The sequence below is a fragment of the Salmo salar genome, chromosome 03, assembly GCF_965601325.2.
Source record: "Salmo salar chromosome 03, fSalSal1, whole genome shotgun sequence".
NCBI classification, from domain to species: domain Eukaryota; kingdom Metazoa; phylum Chordata; class Actinopteri; order Salmoniformes; family Salmonidae; genus Salmo; species Salmo salar.
The window spans coordinates 85,509,752-85,525,269 of record NC_138293.1 but is presented as its reverse complement, the minus strand read 5'-3'; the positions used below and the strand labels follow the sequence as shown (position 1 = coordinate 85,525,269).

General features: G+C 44.5%; 1 protein-coding gene across 2 annotated transcripts in view; it reads left to right on the top strand.

Moving 5' to 3' along the window:
• Positions 1-14,521, top strand: part of LOC106606482 (cAMP-dependent protein kinase type I-beta regulatory subunit) — a 236,251-nt gene extending 221,730 nt beyond the window's left edge. For both annotated transcript variants that reach the window (XM_045715631.2, XM_045715632.2), the window contains 2 exons: positions 9,936-10,017; positions 12,930-14,521. In XM_045715631.2, coding sequence (XP_045571587.1) covers positions 9,936-10,017; positions 12,930-13,102 — 255 coding nt within the window. In that variant the 3' untranslated portion in view covers positions 13,103-14,521. The remainder of the gene's footprint in view (positions 1-9,935; positions 10,018-12,929) is intronic.
• Positions 14,522-15,518: the final 997 nt, after the last annotated feature.

Below are 15,518 nucleotides of genomic sequence, written 5' to 3'. Positions count from 1 at the left end.
CAGCTCATGGTTAATACTGTTCTGTATCTAGAGAGCTCAGCTCATGGTTAATACTGTACTGTATCTAGAGAGCTCAGCTCATGGTTAATACTGTTCTGTATCTAGGGAGCTCAGCTCATAGTTAAAACTGTACTGTATCTAGGGAGCTCAGCTCATAGTTAATACTGTACTGTATCTAGGGAGCTCAGCTCATAGTTAATACTGTAGTGTATCTAGGGAGCTCAGCTCATGTTTAATACTGTACTGTATCTAGATAGCTCAGCTCATAGTTTATACTGTACTGTATCTAGGGAGCTTAGCTCATGGTTAATACTGTACTGTATCTAGAGAGCTCAGCTCATGAGTAATGCTGTACTGTATCTAGGGAGCTCAGCTCATGGTTAATACTGTACTGTTTGTAGAGAGCTCAGCTCATGGTTAATGCTGTACTGTATCTAGAGAGCTCAGCTCATGAGTAATGCTGTACTGTATCTAGGGAGCTGAGCTCATGGTTAATACTGTACTGTATCTAGGGAGCTCAGCTCATGGTTAATACTGTACTGTTTGTAGAGAGCTCAGCTCATGGTTAATACTGTACTGTATCTAGGGAGATCAGCTCATAGTTAATACTGTACTGTATCTAGGGAGCTCAGCTCATAGTTAATACTGTACTGTATCTAGAGAGCTCAGCTCATAGTTAATACTGTACTGTATCTAGGGAGCTCAGCTCATAGTTAATACCGTACTGTATCTAGAGAGCTCAGCTCATAGTTAATACTGTACTGTATCTAGAGAGCTCAGCTCATGGTTAATACTGTTCTGTATCTAGGGAGCTCAGCTCATAGTTAATACTGTACTGTATCTAGGGAGCTCAGCTCATAGTTAATACTGTACTGTATCTAGAGAGCTCAGTTCATTGTTAATACTGTTCTGTATCTAGGGAGCTCAGATCATAGTTAATACTGTACTGTATCTAGGGAGCTCAGCTCATAGTTAATACTGTACTGTATCTAGAGAGCTCAGCTCATGGTTAATACTGTACTGTATCTAGGGAGCTCAGTTCATTGTTAATACTGTTCTGTATCTAAGGAGCTCAGCTCATGGTTAATACTGTACTGTATCTAGAGAGCTCAGCTCATGGTTAATACTGTACTGTATCTAGAGAGCTCAGCTCATGGTTAATACTGTACTGTATCTAGAGAGCTCAGCTCATGGGTAATATCTAGAGAGCTCAGCTCATGGTTAATACTGTACTGTATCTAGAGAGCTCAGCTCATAGTTAATACTGTACTGTATCTAGAGAGCTCAGCTCATAGTTAATACTGTACTGTATCTAGAGAGCTCAGCTCATAGTTAATACTGTACTGTATCTAGAGAGCTCAGCTCATAGTTAATACTGTACTGTATCTAGGGAGCTCAGCTCATAGTTAATACTGTACTGTATCTAGAGAGCTCAGCTCATGGTTAATACTGTACTGTATCTAGAGAGCTCAGCTCATGGGTAATATCTAGAGAGCTCAGCTCATGGTTAATACTGTTCTGTATCTAGAGAGCTCAGCTCATGGTTAATACTGTACTGTATCTAGAGAGCTCAGCTCATAGTTAATACTGTACTGTATCTAGAGAGCTCAGCTCATAGTTAATACTGTACTGTATCTAGAGAGCTCAGCTCATGGGTAATATCTAGAGAGCTCAGCTCATGGTTAATACTGTTCTGTATCTAGAGAGCTCAGCTCATAGTTAATACTGTACTATATCTAGGGAGCTCAGCTCATAGTTAATACTGTACTGTATCTAGGGAGCTCAGCTCATAGTTAATACTGTACTGTATCTAGAGAGCTCAGCTCATAGTTAATACTGTACTGTATCTAGGGAGCTCAGCTCATAGTTAATACTGTACTGTATCTAGGGAGCTCAGCTCATAGTTAATACTGTACTGTATCTAGAGAGCTCAGCTCATAGTTAATACTGTACTGTATCTAGGGAGCTCAGCTCATAGTTAATACTGTACTGTACCTAGAGAGCTCAGTTCATTGTTAATACTGTTCTGTATCTAGGGAGCTCAGATCATAGTTAATACTGTACTGTATCTAGAGAGCTCAGCTCATAGTTAATACTGTACTGTATCTAGGGAGCTCAGCTCATAGTTAATACTGTACTGTATCTAGGGAGCTCAGCTCATGTTTAATACTGTACTGTATCTAGATAGCTCAGCTCATAGTTTATACTGTACTGTATCTAGGGAGCTTAGCTCATGGTTAATACTGTACTGTATCTAGAGAGCTCAGCTCATGAGTAATGCTGTACTGTATCTAGGGAGCTCAGCTCATGGTTAATACTGTACTGTTTGTAGAGAGCTCAGCTCATGGTTAATGCTGTACTGTATCTAGAGAGCTCAGCTCATGAGTAATGCTGTACTGTATCTAGGGAGCTCAGCTCATGGTTAATACTGTACTGTATCTAGGGAGCTCAGCTCATGGTTAATACTGTACTGTTTGTAGAGAGCTCAGCTCATGGTTAATACTGTACTGTATCTAGGGAGATCAGCTCATAGTTAATACTGTACTGTATCTAGGGAGCTCAGCTCATAGTTAATACTGTACTGTATCTAGAGAGCTCAGCTCATAGTTAATACTGTACTGTATCTAGGGAGCTCAGCTCATAGTTAATACTGTACTGTATCTAGAGAGCTCAGCTCATAGTTAATACTGTACTGTATCTAGAGAGCTCAGCTCATGGTTAATACTGTTCTGTATCTAGGGAGCTCAGCTCATAGTTAATACTGTACTGTATCTAGAGAGCTCAGCTCATGGGGTGGTATATATGAGATAGTGGTCTCTGGGGCATACTGGATGGGCCTGTTCAGCAGTGTGTAAAAACTGTCCTTGTTCTTTACAGTTTGTCTCTGTGTTCAGACTCTCTCGTTCTCTCTCATAGAACTCTCTTACAATTTGGTCTCCTTTAGCATTTGGGATCTTAATCCTCTAATGCCCCCCTCTCCTCTCCTCTCCCTCCTCTCCTCTCCTCTCCTCTCCTCCCTCTCCTCTCCTCTCCTCTCCTCTCCTCTCCTCTCCCTCCTCCCTCCCTCCTCTCCTCTCCTCTCCTCTCCTCTCCTCTCCTCTCCTCTCTTCCTCCTCTCTCTCTTCTCATCCTTATCCTCTCAACTTATCCTCCTCTTCCTCTCCTCTCCTCTCTTCCTCCTCTCTCTTCTTCTCACCCTTATCCTCTCAACTTATCCTCCTCTTCCACTCCTCTCCTCCTCTTGGCTCTTGGCTCCGTCAGGCTGGCACCCCATGTGTCTGAGACGGCAGGAGGGAAGAGGAGGAGGAGTGGGAAAAGGAGGGGAAAGAAGGGTGGGAATAGAGGGGTCCTCTGGCCCTGGGCCCATCGCTGTTGGCTTCCACTTAATCTGGATTGTAAAACAAGGAAAAATGCTATTTTAGGGTTAGGGTTACATTTAGTGTTAGGGTTAAAATTAAGGATAGGGTTAGGGGTTATGGTTAGGTTAAGGGTTAAGTTTAAGTTTAGGGTTAGGGTTAATAGGATTTGGGATGGGAATCAATGACTTGGTCCCCATGAAGATAGAAGAACATAACATGCATGTGTTTGTGAATGAGAGTCAGTGTGTGAATGCGTGTGTTGGTGTCCCCCACTACTCTCCTATGCTCTTAGGCTCAGGCCTCTGCCTTTCGCACAGAACATGTAGGTCTGTCTGTCTGTCTCGCTGTCTGTCTCTCTCTGAGCCCCAGCTTAGCTTCAGAGCACCACAGCCACATGTTGGCCCCATATACAGGGAACCCCCTACCATACTACCACACTACCAGACTACCATACTACCATACTACCATGCTACCACGCTACCAGACTACCATACTACCACGCTACCACGCTACCAGACTACCATACTACCACGCTACCAGACTACCATACTACCACACTACCAGACTACCACACTACCAGACTACCACACTACCAGACTACCACACTATCAGACTACTATACTACCACGCTACCAGACTACCGCGCTACCAGACTACCACACTACCAGACTACCACACTACCAGACTACCAGACTACCAGACTACCACACTACCACACTACCAGACTACCAGACTACCACACTACCAGACTACCACACTACCAGACTACCACACTACCAGACTACCACAATACCACAATACCACAATACCACACTACCAGACTACCACACTACCAGACTACTACAATACCACAATACCACACTACCAGACTACCACACTACCAGACTACCACCAACAACATGGTACGTGTGTTTTTGTTGGTTCAGTTGTAACCCAGTGTAGGTCGACCACAGCTCAGAAGTCCATTGGACTCTATACACATTTTTCTTTGTTATCACACACACACACACACACTCATACATGCGCACACACACACACACTCACACTCACACACAGACACACACACACACACACATGCGTAAACACACACTCATATTCCATATTCTCCATATTCTCACAAGCACACCTTTGTATTAGTGCTAAATGGTTTGGTCTGATGGGATCTCTCATTGAGACTCATTATATTCCTATTGGGTATTATTAGTTCTTATTAGAAGTGTGAGCCAAGGAAAAGCTGAGCAGAGCAGAGAGCTAAGGATTAGATTTAGAGAGAGGCAGAGTTCTGGCACTATCAGGTCCGTTTAAACTTAAACATGGCTGAAGACATGGGCTGTGTCCCAAAGTGCACCCCATTCTCTTCATACAGCACCACTTTTCACCAGAGCTCATGGGCCATGATCAAAAGGAGTGCACTATAAAGGGAACTGGGTGCCATTTGGGATGAAGCCATGCAGTGCACTACAGTCACTTACTGCTAGCTGGTAAATCCCTTCAGGGTGCACGGACTACCCAGAACTAGCCTGGAAATCATTCAACAACAAACATGAAACGGAGTGTGATGCAGTCTGACTAACTCAGGCTAATTCAGGCCTAGCCTGGTTCCCAGATATGTGTGTGCTTTTAGTCAACGACTAAATCAACTATCGTTGCTATTCCATACATGTATTTAGTGTTGCTTAGTTTATTTTCTTCCCTTATGGAAATGTGTCTGGCATCAAACAAGCAGGCATTACATGCCTCTCCAGTGGCAGTGGACTAGAGGTCTTCTCGGGTCTCAGGTATTCAGGTTGGGGTGGACCAGTCAAGACCTCTACAGTGGACTAGAGGTCTTCTCGGGTCTCAGGTATTCAGGTTGGGGTTGAACCAGTCAAGACCTCTACAGTGGACTAGAGGTCTTCTCGGGTGTCAGGTATTCAGGTTGGGGTGGACCAGTCAAGACCTCTACAGTGGACTAGAGGTCTTCTCGGGTCTCAGGTATTCAGGTTGGGGTGGACCAGTCAAGACCTCTACAGTGGACTAGAGGTCTTCTCGGGTGTCAGGTATTCAGGTTGGGGTGGACCAGTCAAGACCTCTACACTGGACTAGAGGTCTTCTCGGGTCTCAGGTATTCAGGTTGGGGTGGACCAGTCAAGACCTCTACAGTGGACTAGAGGTCTTCTCAGGTCTCAGGTATTCGGGTTGGGGTGGACCAGTCAAGACCGCTACAGTGGACTAGAGGTCTTCTCGGGTCTCAGGTATTCAGGTTGGGGTGGACCAGTCAAGACCTCTACAGTGGACTAAAGGTCTTCTCGGGTCTCAGGTATTCAGGTTGGGGTGGACCAGTCAAGACCTCTACAGTGGACTAGAGGTCTTCTCGGGTCTCAGGTATTCGGGTTGGGGTGGACCAGTCAAGACCTCTACAGTGGACTATGACGATAGAATAAAAGGACTAAAGCACCGAGCTGCTATTCTCAGCTAGCTAGCAGTTAGGCCCCACAATGTAAATGTTAATTCAGGACATTAAACACACAGACACCTACTGTAATATTCATGCCCTTATAGGAACTTGAACTTGAGGAGGAAGTACAGACTAATGCCCTGTCAAACACAGAATGCAGTCGTGAAGCCACACATACAGTACATTCCCTCTTATCAACATGTACAGCTGAAGTGGGAAGTTTACATACACTTAGGTTGGAGTCATTACAACTTTGTGAATAGGGAATTTTTACTAGGATTAAATGTCAGGAATTGTGAAAAACTGAGTTTAAATGTATTTGGCTAAGGTGTATGTAAACTTCTGACTTCAACTGTATTTGCATGCAAATACAGCTACAGTTGAAGTCAGAAGTTTACATACACCTTAGCCGAATACATTTAAACTCAGTTTTTCACAATTCCTGACATTTAATCCTAGTAAAAATTCCCTGTTTTAGGTCAGTTAGGATCACCACTTTATTTTAAGAATGTGAAATGTCAGAATAATAGTAGAGAGAATGATTTATTTAAGCTTTTATTTCTTTCATCACATTCCCAGTGGGTCAGAAGTTTACATACACTCAATTAGTATTTGGTAGCATTGCCTTTAAATTGTTTAACTTGGGTCAAATGTTTCGGGTAGCCTTCCCCAAGCTTCCCACAATAAGTTGGGTGAATTTTGGCCCATTCCTCCTGACAGAGCTGGTGTAACTGAGTCAGGTTTGTAGGCCTCCTTGCTCACACACACTTTTTCAGTTCTGGGCACACATTTTCTGTAGGATTGAGGTCAGGGCTTTGTGATGGCCACTCCAATACCTTGACTTTGTTGTCCTTAAGCCATTTTGCCACAACTTTGGAAGTATGCTTGGGGTCATTGTCCATTTGAAAGACCCATTTGCGACCAAGCTTTAACTTCCTGACTGATGTCTTGAGATGTTGCTTCAATATATCCACATAATTTTCCTCCCTCATTATGCCATCTATTTTGTGAAGTGCACCAGTCCCTCCTGCAGCAAAGCACCCCCACAACATGATGCTGCCACCCCTGTCCTTCACGGTCGGGAAGGACAGGGGTGCCTCCCCCTTTTTCCTCCAAACATAACGATGGTCATTATGGCCAAACAGTTCTATTTTTGTTTCATCAGACCAGAGGGCATTTCTCAAAAAAGTACGATCTTTGTCCCCATGTGCAGTTGCAAACCGTAGACTGGCTTTTTGATGGCGGTTTTGGAGCAGTGGCTTCTTCCTTGCTGAGCGGCCTTTCAGGTTATGTCGATATGGGACTTGTTTTACTGTGGATATAGATACTTTTGTACCTGTGTCCTCCAGCATCTTCACAAGGTCCTTTGCTGTTGTTCTGAGATTGATTTGCACTTTTCGCACTAAAGTACGTTCATCTCTAGGAGACAGAACGCGTCTCCTCCCTGAGTGGTATGACTGCTGCATGGTCCCATGGTGTTTATACTTGCGTACTATTGTTTGTACAGATGAACGTGGTACCTTCAGGCGAAATTGCTCCCAAGGATGAACCAGACTTGTGGATGTCTACAATTATTTTTCTGAGGTCTTCTTTTGATTTTCCCATGATGTCAAGCAAAGAGGCACTGAGTTTGAAGGTAGGCCTTGAAGTACATCCACAGGTACACCTCCAATTGACTCAAATGATGTCAATTAGCCTATCAGAAGCTTCTAAAGCCATGAAATCAAGCTGTTTAAAGTCACAGTCAACTTAGTGTATGTAAACTTCTGACCCACTGGAATTGTGATACAGTGGATTATAAGTGAAATAATCTGTCTGTAAACAATTGTTGGAAAAATAACTTGTGTCATGCACACAGTAGATGTCCTAACCAACTTGCCAAAATTATAGTTTGTTAACAAGAAATTTGTGGAGTGGTTGAAAAACGAGTTTTAATGACTCCAACCTAAGTGTATGTAAACTTCCGACTTCAACTGTACATACACATGTACACACATGGCAGTATGCATACTCAGTGTATATTCGGTAGGCCTCTTCTTATATATGACCTTAGCAAGCACGCACTCGCTCAAACACAGTCGCACATACACACACACACACACACACTCAAACCGTTTGTCAACAGCTGCGAGAGTTGACGTTAACCGTTCTTTGGGCTGCTGTACGGATTGCTTGATAAATCATTCAACAATTTTTTTCTCTATTGTGCTATTTGGGAGTGACGCCCGACACACACACACACACACACACACACACACACACACACACACACTCTGGTCGGTCACAGAGTTCAGTCAATCTGTCCAGCAGACATCAGCTGTTTGTGGAGGACTCCTCGCCTTGTTTTCCTGGGAATGTGTGTGTGTGTGTGTGTGTGTGTGTGTGTGTGTGTGTGTGTGTCTGTCTGTCTGTCTGTCTGTCTGTCTGTCTGTCTGTCTGTCTGTCTGTCTGTCTGTCTGTCTGTCTGTCTGTCTGTCTGTCTGTCTGTCTGTCTGTCTGTCTGTCTGTCTGTCTGTCTGTCTGTCTGTCTGTCTGTCTGTCTGTCTGTCTGTCTGTCTGTCTGTCTGTGTGTGTGTGTGTGTGTGTGTGTCTGTCTGTCTCTCTGGGTGTGTGTGTCTGTCTATCTGGGTGTGTGTGTGTGCGTGCGTGCGTGAGACCTGCGTCTTTGTGTGCATGTAATTGCTCTGTCTTGGGTTGTGTGCCAGCAGCTTGGGACTGCAGTGATGGAAAGCTCTTGGATAGTGTGTGTTTGCTTGCCTGTGTGTGTGTGTGTTTCGGTGCGTGCATTCATTTGTGTGGTGTGCACACGTTTCCATGCTCTCAGTAATGACTGTGAGAGTAAATTAATGGTGATGTAAAGGGGATTGTAGACTCAGACCAGTGGAATCAGCAACAACAGCACCACTGGTTTAGTTTAGGAACACTTCTCCAGGAGTCAGGGAAATTAACATCAACTAAGTCTAAGTATGTTTCTCTGTCTGACTTTGTGTGTGTGTGTGTGTGCGTGTCTGTCTGTACAATCTATCTTCTGTCTCTCTTTCTGTCTGTCTGTCTGTATCTTTATTTTTCTTTCTGATGCTTTGTTGGTCTGTCTCTCTGGTCAGTTGGTCTGTCTCTCTGGTCAGTTGGTCTGTCTCTCTGGTCAGTTGGTCTGTCTCTCTGGTCAGTTGGTCTGTCTCTCTGGTCAGTTGGTCTGTCTCTCTGGTCAGTTGTCAGTTGGTCTGTCTCTCTGGTCAGTTGTCAGTTGGTATGTCTCTCTGGTCAGTTGGTCTGTCTCTCTGGTCAGTTGTCAGTTGGTCTGTCTCTCTGGTCAGTTGTCAGTTGGTATGTCTCTCTGGTCAGTTGGTCTGTCTCTCTGGTCAGTTGTCAGTTGGTCTGTCTCTCTGGTCAGTTGGTCTGTCACTCTGGTCAGTTGTCAGTTGGTCTGTCTCTCTGGTCAGTTGGTCTGTCACTCTGGTCAGTTGGTCTGTCTCTCTGGTCAGTTGTCAGTTGTTCTGTCTCTCTGGTCAGTTGTCAGTTGGTCTGTCTCTCTGGTCAGTTGGTCTGTCTCTCTGGTCAGTTGTCAGTTGGTCTGTCTCTCTGGTCAGTTGGTCTGTCTCTCTGGTCAGTTGTCAGTTGGTCTGTCTCTCTGGTCAGTTGTCAGTTGGTCTGTCGCTCTGGTCAGTTGGTCTGTCTCTCTGGTCAGTTATCAGTTGGTCTGTCTGTCTGTCTGTCTGTCTGTCTGTCTGTCTGTCTGTCTGTCTGTCTGTCTGTCTGTCTGTCTGTCTGTCTGTCTGTCTGTCTGTCTGTCTGTCTGTCTGTCTGTCTGTCTGTCAGCAGTTGTCCCACATCAGAGTGGTCTAAATCCTGTACACCTACAGGGTTGTAAAGGAAAGAATGTCTCTCTCTCTCTCAGGCTAATCCCACTGATGATTTTCAGCCTCAGCGAAATAACGCCTATTTTCTCTTTTCCTCATCCCTCCTCTCTCCCTTCCCCTTTTCATCCTTCTGCTGTCTGTCTCTCTCTTTCTTTATTCCCCTCTCTCTGTCTCTTTCCCTTCCTCTTCTCTCTTTCATCGGGTCTGTACATGGGGTCTGCAGAATGCTTTATGTGCATAAATTAGATTTTAAATTCTCTCTCTCTCTCTCTCTCTCTCTAGGGTACAGCCTCTGTTCTCCAGCGTAGGTCTGACAATGAGGAGTACGTCGAGGTTGGTCGTCTGGGGCCATCAGACTACTTTGGTGAGTGGATAACGTTACACACACACACACACCCACACACACATTCTTAGGCTAATGCTACATTACGGACCCTTCTCTCTCATTACGGACCCTGTTCAACACAGACAAGGAACTGTTAGGAACCTGTTCAACACAGACAAGGAACTGTTAGGAACCTGTTCAACACAGACAAGGAACTGTTAGGAACCTGTTCAACACAGACAAGGAACTGTTAGGAACCTGTTCAACACACACCAGGAACTGTTAGGAACCTGTTCAACACAGACAAGGAACTGTTAGGAACCTGTTCAACACACACCAGGAACTGTTAGGAACCTGTTCAACACACACCAGGAACTGTTAGGAACCTGTTCAACACACACCAGAAACTGTTAGGAACCTGTTCAACACACACCAGGAACTGTTAGGAACCTGTTCAACACACACCAGGAACTGTTAGGAACCTGTTCAACACACACCAGGAACTGTTAGGAACCTGTTCAACACACACCAGAAACTGTTAGGAACCTGTTCAACACAGACAAGGAACTGTTAGGAACCTGTTCAACACAGACAAGGAACTGTTAGGAACCTGTTCAACACAGACAAGGAACTGTTAGGAACCTGTTCAACACACACCAGGAACTGTTAGGAACCTGTTCAACACAGACAAGGAACTGTTAGGAACCTGTTCAACACACACCAGGAACTGTTAGGAACCTGTTCAACACACACCAGGAACTGTTAGGAACCTGTTCAACACACACCAGAAACTGTTAGGAACCTGTTCAACACACACCAGGAACTGTTAGGAACCTGTTCAACACACACCAGGAACTGTTAGGAACCTGTTCAACACACACCAGAAACTGTTAGGAACCTGTTCAACGCACACCAGAAACTGTTAGGAACCTGTTCAACACACACCAGGAACTGTTAGGAACCTGTTCAACACACACCAGGAACTGTTAGGAACCTGTTCAACACACACCAGGAACTGTTAGGAACCTGTTCAACACACACCAGGAACTGTTAGGAACCTGTTCAACACACACCAGGAACTGTTAGGAACCTGTTCAACACACACCAGGAACTGTTAGAAACCTGTTCAACACACACCAGGAACTGTTAGGAACCTGTTCAACACACACCAGGAACTGTTAGAAACCTGTTCAACACACACCAGGATCTGAATAAAACACAAGGACCTGAAAGGACACAACCTTATAGGGACCCCAACATTACAGTGAGGGAAAAAAAGTATTTGATCCCCTGCTGATTTTGTACGTTTGCCCACTGACAAAGAAATGATCAGTCTATAATTTTAATGGTAGGTTTATTGAGAGAGTGAGAGACAGAATAACAACAGAAAAATCCAGAAAAACGCATGTCAAAAATGTTATAAAATGATTTGCATTTTAATGAGGGAAATGAGTATTTGACCCCTCTGCAAAACATGACTTAGTATTTGGTGGCAAAACCCTTGTTGGCAATCACAGAGGTCAGACGTTTCTTGTAGTTGGCCACCAGGTTTGCACACATCTCAGGAGGGATTTTGTCCCACACCTCTTGGCAGATCTTCTCCAAGTCATTAAGGTTTTGAGGCTGACGTTTGGCAACTCGAACCTTCAGCTCCCTCCACAGATTTTCTATGGGATTAAGGCCTGGAGACTGGCTAGGCCACTCCAGGACCTTAATGTGCTTCTTCTTGAGCCACTCCTTTGTTGCCTTGGCCATGTGTTTTGGGTCATTGTCATGCTGGAATACCCATCCACGACCCATTTTCAATGCCCTGGCTGAGGGAAGGAGGTTCTCACCCAAGATTTGACGGTACATGGCCCCGTCCATCGTCCCTTTGATGCAGTGAAGTTGTCCTGTCCCCTTAGCAGAAAAACACCCCCAAAGCATAATGTTTCCACCTCCATGTTTGACGGTGGAGATGGTGTTCTTGGGGTCATAGGCAGCATTCCTCCTCCTCCAAACACGGCGAGTTGAGTTGATGCCAAAGAGCTCCATTTTGGTCTCATCTGACCACAACACTTTCACCCAGTTGTCCTCTGAATCATTCAGATGTTCATTGGCAAACTTCAGACGGGCATGTATATGTGCTTTCTTGAGCAGGGGGACCTTGCGGGCGCTGCAGGATTTCAGTCCTTCACGGCGTAGTGTGTTACCAATTGTTTTCTTGGTGACTATGGTCCCAGCTGCCTTGAGATCATTGACAAGATGCTCCCGTGTAGTTCTGGGCTGATTCCTCACCGTTCTCATGATCATTGCAACTCCACGAGGTGAGATCTTGCATGGAGCCCCAGGCCGAGGGAGATTGACAGTTCTTTTGTGTTTCTTCCATTTGCGAATAATTGCACCAACTGTTGCCACCTTCTCACCAAGCTGCTTGGCGATGGTCTTGTAGCCCATTCCAGCCTTGTGTAGGTCTACAATCTTGTCCCTGACATCCTTGGAGAGCTCTTTGGTCTTGGCCATGGTGGAGAGTTTGGAATCTGATTGATTGATTGCTTCTGTGGACAGGTGTCTTTTATACAGGTAACAAACTGAGATTAGGAGCACTCCCTTTAAGAGTGTGCTCCTAATCTCAGCTCGTTACCTGTATAAAGACACCTGGGAGCCAGAAACCTTTCTGATTGAGAAGGGGTCAAATACTTATTTCCTTCATTAAAATGCAAATCAATTTATAACATTTTGACATGCGTTTTTCTGGATTTTGTTGTTGTTATTCTGTCTCTCACTGTTCAAATAAACCTACCATTAAAATTATAGACTGATCATTTCTTTGTCAGTGGGCAAACGTACGAAATCAGCAGGGGATCAAATACTTTTCCCCCTCACTGTATATGTCATCATCATCATTAATAATGACCGTCATGAAAGTCAACAGAATGACCCCTGACCTCTGACCACACCTTGTCCTCCAGGTGAGATCGCCCTGCTGCTGAACAGGCCGCGGGCGGCCACAGTGGTGGCCCGGGGACCCCTGAAGTGTGTGAAGCTGGACCGGCCCCGCTTCGAACGGGTCCTGGGGCCCTGCTCGGAGATCCTAAAGAGGAACATCCAGAGATACAACAGCTTCATCTCTCTCACCGTGTGAGGGGCCACCAGTGGCCTCATGGGGGCCAAATGGGGAGGGAAAGGTGCGGATGGGTGGGACAGGGGGATTCCGATGACAGGGCGCTTGCATCTTCCTGCCTTTTTTTCATTTGGCTCTGTTCTTCTAATTCTGATCTTCTTCTTGTTGTTCACTTTGACTTGACCTGTACTGTCTCTGTAGCTTTATTTAAATGAACAATGAAACATGTGGGATGAATGGGGCGAGGACGGACAGATAGTGTGGATGTACTTTAAATGGGTCATATGTTACAGGAGTCATATGTTTACTGTATATGATACATGCTTGGAGAATGCAATGAATGGAGGTAGATTGCACTTGTATGTATTTTATGAGGTAAACTATAACAGGGGAGGGGTGGGGTAATTCAGGAAGGGAAGTCATGAATTCAGGAAATGAAGTCATGTTTACGTACAGCGAAGGAGGAAGTTGGGTGTCTATTGCGCGCAAGTTGTAGTTTTTTGCCTTTTTGCTTTAGGGTCGTTGGTCCGTGGTTGCCATTTCTACGTCAAATCAACCCACTACCTGATGACACAGGCCTTTGTTACCTAAAAACTAGAGGTAGACGTAAAAACAACTTTTATTCTTGTCTGTTTCATTGATCTCAATGCTTTTTAACTGTGCTTGTGTTGCTGGTACGAATGACGATGGGGTGTTTGTTAGAAGTTATATTTTGAATAGGGGTTTTATTGATGGATGCTGCAAATGTGCCATGTGAAGGACTGTGGCTTTTATTTTGAAATTGGGGGTTTTATTTTGTAAAGATACCTCCATTCTGATGTTTTATCTGAATCTGAATCTGTAAATTGTTCCAAAGGCGCAATAGTGTTTGTTAGATTAACACACAGACACACTCTCTCAAACACATAACACACACGCACAGACACGGTCACACACTAACAGACACACACGCACATGTACACACACAAACACACACGTTCTGACATACACTCATACAGGTGGATATACACACACACACAAACACACTCACACACACTCACACACTCTCTCAGGACTATAAATTCATAGTACAAATGTCTTACACTGGATGCTTTTTCAGCTGATTTTGGTCTGTGTTAAATTGATTGGTGAAATCATTTTCCATCACTTTACAGTTTTTGGCATTTGGTGAATACAGCAATTGTTTTGATGATGTTGATTTAAATGTTATTCTAAATGTTTAAACCAGAGAAATAGACAAAGTTATATTACTCTCTTTCTAAGTCATTGGAGATTGTGATCTCTATCTCGATTCAAAGTTGCACAATAATTGACCAATGGCAGATGATGTCCAATGGAGCTGACCTATAGAACAGCATCTTTCTGTATTCCACACTCTCATTGGTTCTCATCATATCATTCCATCCTTTTCAGCAAATAAATACAAGCTTCTGAACTCCACTGGTTTCTTTCTTTGTATTTGCCATATATTTTTAACTGTGCTGTTTCACTAAAGCTCTCAACCTAGAAACATTTTACAGACTTTATATTTTACATTAGTTATCTTGTTGTTTTTAGTCCCACTGGTTTCACCGGTTCTTGGTTTCACCGGTTCTTGGTTTCACCGGTTCTTGGTTTTACCAGTTCTTGGTTTCACCGGTTCTTGGTTTTACCGGTTCTTGGTTTCACCGGTTCTTGGTTTTACTGTAAATAGTCTTTCTGTCGCTCTTCCATTAATGTGTTTGTTCTCTACTGATGTTTCAATGAAATATAGATCATAGTCGGTCTCACATTCCTTCCCATCTCTTACCCTGTGGGCATGTCCTGCATCCTCTTATTTCTTGATTAGGCCTTGTTCTCTTCTGCTTTTTATGGCTCTCACTCTGCTCTCTCCATCCCTCTTTTTCTTTCTTTCTTTCTCCCTCCCTTACCCCCTCCCACTCCTCGACCTCTTTCCCTCATTCTCCTACCCGCCTTCCTCTCTCTCCTCCTCTCTCTAAGCTAGGTGTCGGTCATCCGTCAGTGTATAGCGGGACGTCAGGATTCCCCACAGTTAGTTTCCACTCTGCTGTGTGGAGTAAAGCTGAAGCCTTGACACATTCCTCCCCATCTTAAAGCCTGCTAAATCAACTGAGGAATGTGGCCTGCACTGAACCAACAGCGTTTAGCCCCCCTCACACACAACCACCTGCATGTATGTGAGTGTGCACACAGACACGTTGATAGACACACACATTCATACAAACAAACGCATGCTTGCAGACACCCACATTCATTTAAATACACACTCACTCACTCACTCACACACTCACCCTGTCCTAGCTGCATACAAAGACACAGAAACACACACACACACTGTCCTGCATACACACACGCACACCACAGCAATCCCAGTGATTATCTGAGGCTCCTGTCAGAACAGCTAGGTTGTGTTTATGTCTCTACATCACCACACTAT